At 34.7% G+C, this 10,896-nt stretch overlaps 1 protein-coding gene across 2 annotated transcripts in view; it reads right to left on the bottom strand.

Annotated features, from left to right (window-relative positions):
- LOC106826098 (UDP-glucuronosyltransferase 2C1-like) overlaps positions 1–10,896 on the bottom strand; it is a 29,969-nt gene that overhangs the window by 4,275 nt on the left and 14,798 nt on the right. For both annotated transcript variants that reach the window (XM_044766097.2, XM_044766095.2), the window contains 2 exons: positions 4,549–4,636; positions 2,989–3,208 (listed from right to left, as the gene is read on the bottom strand). In XM_044766097.2, coding sequence (XP_044622032.2) covers positions 2,989–3,208; positions 4,549–4,636 — 308 coding nt within the window. The remainder of the gene's footprint in view (positions 1–2,988; positions 3,209–4,548; positions 4,637–10,896) is intronic.

Here is a 10,896-nt window from a genome sequence, read left to right as displayed (position 1 = left end):
TGGATTTATTTCAAATAAAACAACATGATTAATGTAATCATTTATTGCTGAGAAATTATGTGTCTATTTATGAGCACAGTTACGTTTATTTGAAATTAAATAATATTACCAAGAAACATCAAAATGAAAGGATTTTTTCAGCTTTACTTAGATATAATTGAAATACAACAATGTATAAGTTGAAGGTGTATGACGTGTATCTTCACACAGTGATACATTGCAACATGTTCACCACTGTAGCATTAGCTAATAACTCCATCACATCATATAGTTACCATGCTTTTGTGTGTGTGTGTGTGTGTGTGTGTGGTGAGAACATTTAGGATCTACTCACTTAGCCACTCTCAAGTATGTAATATGGTATTATTAACTATAATTACCACGCTTTACAAAGATCCCTGGTACATATTCATTCTTTACACGTAAGTTTGTACCCTTTAACCTATATATCTCCACCCTCTGAATCCCTAGGCCCTGGTAAACACCAGTGTCTACTCTCTGTTTCTGTTAGTTTGGCTTTTTAGGTTACACATATAAGTGATTCCATAAATTATCAGCCTTTCTCTGTCTGACATGTCACTTAGCATAATGCCTTGAAGATCATCCATGTTGTCACCAATGGCAGAATTCCCTTCTTTCCCATGGTTGAATAATATTCCATTGTATACATACACAACATCTGCTTTATCCATTCATCCATTCACAGCCATTTAGGTTGCATCCATATCTTGGCCATTGTGAATAATGCTGCAAAGAACATGGGAGTGCAGATAACTTTTCCATATCCTTTTTCATTTCAGTTGGATGTATACAAGGAGTGGGATTGCTGAATCATGCAGTAATTCTATTTTTCATAGTTTGAGGAAACTCCTTACTGTCTTCCATAGTGGCTGTACCAATTTACATTCCCAGCAAAAGTGAGTGTATGTTCCCTTTTCTCCACATCGTCACCAGCACTTCTTCTACCTTGCCTTTTCATGACAGCCATTCTGTCAGGTGTGAGGTGATATCTCATTGTGGTTTTGATTGCATTTCCTGATAATTAGTGATGTTGAGCCACTTTTCATGTACCTCTTGGCCATTTGTATGTCTTCTTTGGAAAAATGTCCATTCAATACTACTGATCACTTTTTTATCTAGTTGGTTTTGTTTGTTTCTTTGTTTTCCTCCTAGGTTATATGAGTTCTTTATATATTTTGTATATTAACTCATTATAAAATATATAGTTTGCAAATATTTTCTCCCATTCCATAAGTTGCCTTCCATTTTGGTGATCCTTTCTTTTGCATGTAGAGTCCTTTAAGTTTGATGTACTCCCACTTTGCCTTTGTTCCTTGTGCTGTTGTTGTTGTATCCAAAAACTCAGTGGCAAGACTTATATAAAGGGACCTTTCCTCTAGGTTTTCTTCTATGAATTTTATGGTTTCAGGTCTTACATTTAAGTCATTAATTCAATTCTAATTAATTTTTTTGAGTGGTGTAAGATAGAGGTACTGTTTCATTCTCCTGCATGTGATATCCAGTTTTCCCAGCACCATTTATTGAGGAGCCTGTTCTTTTGCCATTGAATCTTCTTGGCTACTTTATCAAAATTAGTAGACCATATATGCAAGGATTTATTTCTGGGCTCTCAATTCTATCCATTTGTATTTTTTTTCCAGTATCTTTCCTTATTTTTTTATTACTATATATTTGTAGTATACTTTGACATCAGGAAGTGTGATGCCTCCAGCTTTGTTCTTCCTCAGGACTGCTTTGACTATTTGGGGTGTTTTGTGGCTCCATATCAGTTTAGGAGTTTTTTTTCATTTCTGCGCCCCAAAAGGCTTGAGAAACTTATTGCTAATCCTGCTCCTCACCTTTCCTGGTGAGGCACTATTTCTGGTTGAGAAGTTCCCTCCTGGCACTGAGCAATGTTTGGGGATGGGATGATGCTGGCAGAAAGAAGCTATCGTCCCTCTCTTCTTGTGCAATTGTTCTTAGTTTTTTTGTTTCACCGTGTTGCTAAAATTGGTTGAGCAGAATCTTGAGGTCTCCCAAAGCTGATTTTGTTCATGGATAACTATCTAATTATTGATCTTTGTTAGGAGACAGAGAAGCTGGTACTTCTATGTTGCCATTTGAACCTCTCAATTTTACTTTATTTTCTTAGGCTTTCATTTATTTATTTATTTTATTTATTTATTTTTGGAGGGAGGGAGATTAGCACTGAGCTAACATCTGTTGCCAATCTTCCTCTTTTTTTTTTCTTTTTCTCCGGAAGCCCCAGCACCTACTTACATATCCTAGTCATAAGTGATTCTAGCTCTTCTGTGTGGGCTGCTGCCACAGCATGGCTTGATGAGTGTTTTGTAGGTCCAAGCCCAGGATTTGAATAACTGAATTCTGGGCTGCTGAAGAGGAGTGCATGAACTTAACCAGTCGACCATGGGGGTGACCCCTATTTTATTTCTCTTGTTCTAAATTAAAATATTTCAATGTAGAATATTGTTTTTGTTAAAAACTAGCAGGATGCAACTTTATAAAATAATTTCTCTTTTTCTTTATCCTTTATAAATTAGCAAAAGAGAATGTCTGAAGTAATACAGCTCTATTTGTAATTAGAGCTGCATGAGGGGAGTTCAGTGATTTGTAATTTTTGTTTCTCTATTTTTTGCTATATTACCTAAATTCTTTATAATAGTAATATCTGCAATTTGTGAGAAATTAACAATAATTATTGTAAATAAAAATAAAGATTTGTATCTCTTTAACAAGCTTATTTTCTTTACATTGACTTAGTGTTTCTTTGAGGTTGTAATCTATTACCCATTAACTGTAGGTGAATCAAAATGCCACCATAGAATTTGAGTGGTATAAGATAATTGTATTTGATATTAATTATGTGCTGGGGGTTATTTAAAAGTAACCAATTTAAAAGTGAATAAAACAATTTACTGCTTTTAAAACCCTAGATGCTTGTCAGTAAAGAATATATTCTATACTCACGAAGGGTTGTTAACAACTGCCTTCAAAGCGTTAAGCAGATCGGAAGTGGTCATCGCATGCAAATCTACTTCAACAGCTGCCCCTTTGGCCTTCACACGAGCAATATTGCCAAACTGATCACTGAATACGGGAATTCCCACCATTGGTACCCCGTGGTAAATAGCTTCATAGATTCCATTTGTTCCACAGTGAGTGATAAAAGCTCTGGTTTTGGGATGACCTAACAGGAAAAAAATATGCCATTATTCTAATTTGAGATAGTTTCAGAAACAGAAAATCATCTTATGTGTAAAAAAATTGATTCAATTAGGCAACATCTTCTCTACAATTCTGTGCTATGAGGCCATATATAAATTCCTATAAACTCTAAAGAAGGTAGCAATTAGTTATTCCAGCAATTAATCCATTCCATATACCTCTGAGAAGACTTCTGTGGAGTTTAAATGATGGAGAATAGTTGCCAGGTCAAAAATTTGGGGGCTAAGGAATACATCAACAAAAACAATGGAAAGATTGAAAAAATGAAACTCGTGTGTGCATGGGGAAGTAGGATGTGCAGGGTTTCAATGGGAGAATGTTGGCATAACAGGCTAGAAAGGTAGGGCAAGTTCATAAAGCAGTCTGTTTAAGATAATGAGATTTTTCACTTGACTTTATAGTAATGTGGAGCCATCTATAATGTTAGAAATGGTGAATAGAATTACCAGAATTTTATTTTCAAATAGTTATAGCGGGGAAGAGAGAAGAGAGGTTGTTGAAAACGGATACAGAGACTCAGGAGATACTGCAATATTCTATGTCAAAGTTAATGAGACCCTGATTTAAAGGTGTGTTGACTCTGATTCTGAGGATGGAGAGATTGTGTCATAAATGGGAGAATTATAACTTCCATATTTATGTTGAAACCTGACAAAGACTCTCCTTGACCAAACTCTAGTCAGGCTCTTCTGAACTTTCTTTTCAACTAGACCCTGAATTTTGGGCTTCTGTATGTTGTCTCTGCATTGTCTAATTTTAGCAAGAATCCAGCTAAGTCAGTTTAGTAAGACTCTCCCAGACTCAATATCTGGTCACCATTTATATCTGATCAGTTTCATAATCCATCAGCACACCACAGGTGATGTCTGATCACCCTGACCTGCCTTCAGCAAGAATCTGGGTAGGTCAGTTTAGCCAGGGTCTCCCCATGCCCTTGAGGTTTCCCAAGTGTAATTTTCCATCCAGTGACACCCCCACCCCTCCCCAACCACCCTGCTACTCTGTTCCTTGGCTATAAAATCCCTACTTTTCCTTTTTGTTCTCAGAGCTGAGTCCAGTCTCTCTGTCTCACTGCAAAAGTCCACACAGTGATGGTCTTCAGCAAAGTGTGCCTTACAGTCCTTAGCAAGTATCATGGAAAATTGTTTCTTTAAGAAACTTCAGAAAAAACGTAAAGAAGACATGAAGTGGGGTTTTTTTGCTTGTTTTGAATCAAAATTTGTTGTATATACTTGTTGTTGAGTAATCATTCAGATTATCCCTCATTCAACTTTGTTTAGTTTTGCTTCTCTTTGATCTTACCAAGAAGATCATTCTGTGGAATCCAGTCATATAGCCGTGTGTTGGGTCCTAATGTATCCGGTTTCTTTCCTGTGTATCTCCACAGAACCTGTTAAGAAAAATGCCTTTATTAGATTTTCAGAATCACGTTATTCAGGTCTTAGGATCAATCTAGTTCAATGCTTCCAGATAAAAAATGAGCAAACTCAGGTCCTAAGTGATTAAGTAATGGTGTTTCTAAACCCTTGAAACTGGAACTATCCTTCAAATGCTTGCAATAGTCCTAACAGATAGGCTGCCATCAACAGGACACTTCTCATTTGGTAGATGAGAAAAACAAAACAATCTGTATCTGAAATAATTATATATTGGTATTACTAGGCCATTCTGGTAAAGGGAATTTTTTTTTTTTTTTAATTTTATTTTTCTCCTTTTTCTCCCCAAAGCCTCCCGGTACATAGTTGTATATTTCGTTGTGGGTCCTTCTAGTTGTGGCATGTGGGATGCTGCCTCAGCGTGGTCTGATGAGCAGTGCCATGTCCGCGCCCAGGATTCGAACCAACGAAACACTGGGCCGCCTGCAGTAGAGCGTGTGAACTTAACCACTCGGCCACGGGGCCAGCCCCTGGTAAAGGGAATTTTTAAATGGAGTTTTATGAAGCAAAGGGAAGGGATGTTACTTAAATTCACTTTAAGAATTTTTTCGTGTTTTGAGCTTTTCTTATTTGGCAGTAACTAGAAGGGGCAATTGTCTTTTTTATTATGGTAAAATATGCATAACAATATTTATTATATTAACCTATTGCAGGTATATAATTTGGTGGCATTAATTAATTTGGTGGCATTAATTATATCCACAATGTTGTGTAACTATCACCACTATCTACACCTCCACAGTTTTCATCATGCCACACTTAAACACTGCTTAATTAAACAGTAACTCCCTCTTGCCCTACTCTCCAGTCCCTGATGACGTCTATTTCACTTTCTGTCTCTAAGAATGTGATTACTCCAGGTACCTCATAAAAGTGAAATCATACAGTATTTGTCTTGTTCTGACTGGTTTATTTCAACCAGCATTGTGTCCTCATGGTTCATCCATGTTACGATGTATTCGAATTTCCTTCCTTTTTAAGACTTAATAATATTGCATTGTGTGGACTTACTACATTTTGTTTATCCATTCATTTGGTTATCGTGAATGATGTTGTTATGACTATTGTGTTGAAAAACCTATTCAAGTTCATGCTTTCAATTCTTTTGGATATATAGCTAAAATTGGTGCTATTGGGTCATAAGGTAGTTCTATGCTGTAACATTTTGAGGAACTGCAAAACTGTTTTCCACAGTGGCTGCATCATTTTTCACTCCTACCAGCAATGCATAACAGTTCCAATTTCTCCACATCCTTCTCACACTTGTTATTTTCTATTTTTTCATAATAATCATCCTAATGAGTGTGGAGTGGTATCTCATTGAGCTTTTGATTTGTATTTCCCTAATGATTAATGATGTTGAGTATCTCTTTATAGACTTATTGGCCATTTGTATATCTTCTATGAACATATGTCTATTCAAGTTCATTCTAATTTTTTAACTGGGTTTTTGTTGTTTTGTTGAGTTACAGGAGTTATTTATGTATTGTGGACATTAATCCCTTATCAGACACATGATTTGCAAATATTTTTACCAATCTGTAGGCATTCTGTTTTGCTATCTTAATAGGATCTTTTGATGCACATACATTCTCAAGTAGTTGAAGTCCAGTTTATCTACTTTTTCTTTTCTTGCCTGTGCTTTTGGTGTCATTATCTGTGAAATAATAGCCAAACTCAATGTGAGAAAGATTTTCTCTAATACTTTCTTTTGACAGTTTCATAGTTTTACGTCTACAGTTTAGGTCTTTGGCTCATTTTGAGTTAATTTTCGTATCTAGTATAAACTAAGGGTCCAATTTCATTCTTTTGCATGTGGCTATCAAGATTTAGCCAGCACTACTTTGAAGAGATTGTTCTTTCTCCATTGAATCGTCTTAAATCTTTGTTGAAAATCAACTGACTACATGTGTGAGGGTTGATTTCTAACTCTGTCTTGTATTTCTTTGGTTTATATATCTGTTTGTGTGCCAGCACTACACTGTATAACTTTTTGTAGTTTCATAGTCAATTTCAAAGTTAGAAAATGTGAATCATCTAAATTTATTCATTTTCAAGATTATTTTTTCTCTATTTGTGGCTCTTGCAGTTCCATATGATGTTGAGGAATATATTTTCCATTTCTGCAAAAATTCTGTTGTATTTTTCATAGGCATTGTATTGAGTCTGAAGATTTCTTTGTTCAGTGTTGACATCTTATCCATGTTAAGTATTCCTATCCATGAACATGTGATGGCTTTTCATTTATTTAGGTCTTCTTTAATTTCATGCAGTAATATTATTTTGTAATTTTCAACATACAAATATTTCACCTTCTTGTTTAGATTTATTCTTAAGCATTTAATTCATCTAGTTGCTCTTTTAAATGGAATTGCTTTCTTAATTTCATGTTCAGATTGTTCATTGATGGTGTATATAAGCACAACTGATTTTTGTGTGTGGATCTTGTATCTTGCAACTTTGTTGAATTTGGTTACTGGTTCTGATAGCATTTTGTGGATTCTTGGAAATTTTCTCGATATAGTCTTATGATATCTTCAAATAGAAAAAGGTTTAGCTTTTCTTTTCTAGTTTGGATGGCTTTTATTTCTTTTTCTTGTGTAATATCATGAGCTAGAATTTCTGGGCCAATGCTAAATAGCAACAGTAAAAACAGACATTATTGTGTTGTTCCTTACCTTAGGAGGAAAGCTTTAGGTTTCCACCACAGAGTAAAATTTAGGTGTGGGTTTTACAAAAATATCATTTATCACATTGAGGAATTTTCCCTCTATTTCTAGTCTTATCAAGAAAGAATATTGGATTTCGTCAAATGCTGTTTTTGTGTGTAAGTGGAAATGATCATTTTTCTTTTTTACTTCATTCTATTAATGTAACATGTTACACTAATTTCATATGTTGAACCACTCTTGAACTCCTGGGATAAATTGCATTTTATTATGGTGGATGCTCCTTTCAATATTATGTTGGATTTGATGTGCTAATATTTTGTTGACGTTTTTTACATCTATATTTACAAAGGAGCTTGTACTGTAATTTCTTTTTCTTGTGAAGCCCTTATCTGGCATCTGTATCAGGGTAAATGGGGCCTCACAGAAAAATTTAGGAAATGCTCCCTCTCCTACAAGTTTTTGGAAGACTTTCGAAAGGGTTAGTTTAATTCTTTAATTCTTGTTTAAATGTTTAATACAATTTACCAGTGAAACTATCTGATTCAGGACATTTCCTTGTTGAGAGATTTTTCTTTGTAATTCAATCCCTTATTTTGTTGTAGGTCTGTTGAAATGTTCTATTTCTTTGCCAATCAGATTACAAATCTTATCTGTTTGAAGGAACGTATCTATTTCTCTAGGTTGTCTAATTGTTTGGAGTACAATTGTTCATCATATCCTCCTTATAATCCCTTTAATCTCTGTAAAGTGAGCAGTGTTCTCTCCATGTTCTACTGATTTTAGTCATTTACATCCACTTTTTTTTCTTTGCCATTCGGTCTAAAGGTTTGATAATTTTGTTGATCTTTTCCAAGAACTAACTTTTGGTTTCATTAATTTTCTCTATTGTTTTCCTATTGTGTGTTTTATTTGTCTTTTCTCTAGTCTTCATTATTTCCTTCTTTCTGCTTGCTTTGGATTTATTTTGCCTTCTTTTTCTAGTTCTTCAAGATATAAATTAGGTAGTTGATTTTATATCTTTCTTCCTTTCCAGCTATAAATTGCCCTCTGAGAACTACTTTCACTGCATCTCATCAGTTTCAGTCTGTTCCGTTTTCATTGATTTTAAAGTATTTTTCAATTGTCCTTGTGATTTATTCTTTGACCCTCTGGTTCTTAACTTCAGTAGGAAACAAAAACTCTACTCCTTTTATCGCCATCCCTCCTTCTGTTAATGATGTCACAAATTACATATTTATACATTGTGTTCCTAATAATGCCAATTAATAATGGTTTTTATGCCTTTTTCTTTTCAATCAGTGAGAAAGTAAAAACATAGAGTTACTTCCAAAAGTGCAATAATATTACTTTTTATAATTGGCTGTGTAGTTACCTTTACTATAGATCTTTAGTTCTTATGTTTTAGTGTTACAGTCTAGCAGCCTTTAATTCCAACCTGAAAGACTCCTTTTTTCATTTCTTGCAAGGCAGGTCTAGTGCTAATGATCTCTCCAACTTTTGTTTACCTGGGAATGTTTTAATTTATGCTTCACTTTTGAGGAAAGTCTTCCATGATATAAGATTCTCAGTTGAGAATTTTTTTGTTTCAGCACTTTGTGACTACCATCCTACTGCCTTCTGGCCTCCAAGGTTTCTGATGAGCAATTGGCTGATCGTCTTATTGAATATCATTTATGTGATGAATGGTTTCTCTCTTGCTGTTTTCAAGATTCTCTCATTGTCTTTGCTCTTCCACAGCTTGAATACAATGTGTCCTGTTGAGGGTCCCTGAGTTTATCCTGCTTAAAGTTTGTTAATCATCTTGGACTTTTAGATTCATTTCTCCCTTTAAATTTAGGAAAGTTGTATCCTTTATTACTTCAAATATAATTTTGCTCCATTTTTCTCTTTCTGGGACTGCCATAGTATATATTTTTCTCCACTTGATGATGTCTCACAAGTCTCTTAGGCTTTGTTCACTTTTCTTCAATGATTTTTCTTCCTGTTCCTCTGACTCAATAATGTCAATCATCCTTTCTTCAAGTTTGCCAGTTCTGTCTTCTGCCTATTCCTATCTGCTTTTCAGTCCCTGAGATGAATTTTTTGTCTCAGCTATGGTACTCCTCAGCTCCAGATTTCTTTTGTTCTTTTTATAATTTCTTTCTCTTTATTCATATTTTCATTTTTATCTTTTATTGTGTCTTCTCTTTATCAGTATCTTCCTTTATTTCTTTGATAATCCTTAAGACAATTGTTCTAAAGTTTTTGTCTAGTAATTTCAACCTCTAAGCTTCCTCAGGGATACTTTCTCTCAATTTATTTTGATCCTTTGAATGAGCCATACTTTCATATATCTTTGCATGCCTTGTGATTTTTTTAGAGAACTGGATATTTGATTCTCATAATATATTAACCCTGCAATTCAGATTCTCCTCTTTCCTTGTGGTTTTCCTTTTTTTTTTTTGGTTGTCTAACGGTGTCTGTTTGCCAAGAATCAAGCTGACGTGAAACTTTAAATCTGCTCAAATCTTTTCTGAGCCTGGCTGTATCTCTCCCTAGATATGGACATGGTTTTATAAATTCCAATGTATGTGCAGATGCTTTAAAGTGGACTATTTCTTCCAAGTGGAGAAAATGGATAAATGAAAAAAAAGAGAAAGTGTTGCTCCTTCAAATCTCCTGAAACTTCTTTTTCTAGTGAGAGTTGAAACAATTGTGGCCAACTTCCATGTCTCTTCCTCGGTGATTAAGCCAGCAGTCAAGAATTAGAATACAGAAGCCCAATGTTTGTAGGATATGGTCATTATTGCCAACTCTGGCTGTACAGAGTTGTAGCGGGAATACAGGCATTTTACCTGACAGGGGTCTGGAAGATGGAGGATTTGAAGCTGCTGCTCTGCTAAAGACTGAAATTGACCAATTTTTATTAATCACTATGTACCAGCCAAGCTTTCCCTGGAAGTTGTGAGTGCTGTGATGGACTTCAGAGTTCTGGTATGGTGACTTCAGACAGTTTCTGCCAGTACAGTTGTTTTAGGTTAAAAGGCACATCCTTGGTGTTTTCTACACCCTCCTGATGCCACTGTTAAGCATTTTATTTTAATGAAATATTTTTAGCATGATCATTTTGATTAAATATTTAAATGTATACTGCTGCCACAAACGACTTTTCAAAGAAATTTGGTTATAAATACAAGTATTGTTATGATCATTTAGAACTTAATATGACTTTTATTTGTCTATTTTATCTAAAGCTAGAAAGGAAAAGTATTCCTGGCAGTATAAGAACAAAATTACTCAATTATAATCCAGAATGATGTTAATAAATAACATCACATTCTGTAGTAACATCATAGAGTGAACTGCACAAATCTTTTACTATATTACTAACAATTTTAACTGTTTAAATAGAAGAATCATTATTTAGAAGTACTCCAGGAATCGCAGCTGTCAGCTCCAGGTGCAACCTGGGTCTGATCCAAAACCATAAATTATAAGGAAATATAGTCCCAAGGGACCTTGTGAATTGAGGTCGTGTTTTTGAATATCTTTTCCTTTATGTT

This window comes from Equus asinus, chromosome 3 (assembly GCF_041296235.1).
Source record: "Equus asinus isolate D_3611 breed Donkey chromosome 3, EquAss-T2T_v2, whole genome shotgun sequence".
Lineage (NCBI taxonomy): Eukaryota > Metazoa > Chordata > Mammalia > Perissodactyla > Equidae > Equus > Equus asinus.
The sequence above is the reverse complement of the archived record's forward strand: the minus strand, read 5'-3'. Positions and strand labels throughout refer to the sequence as shown.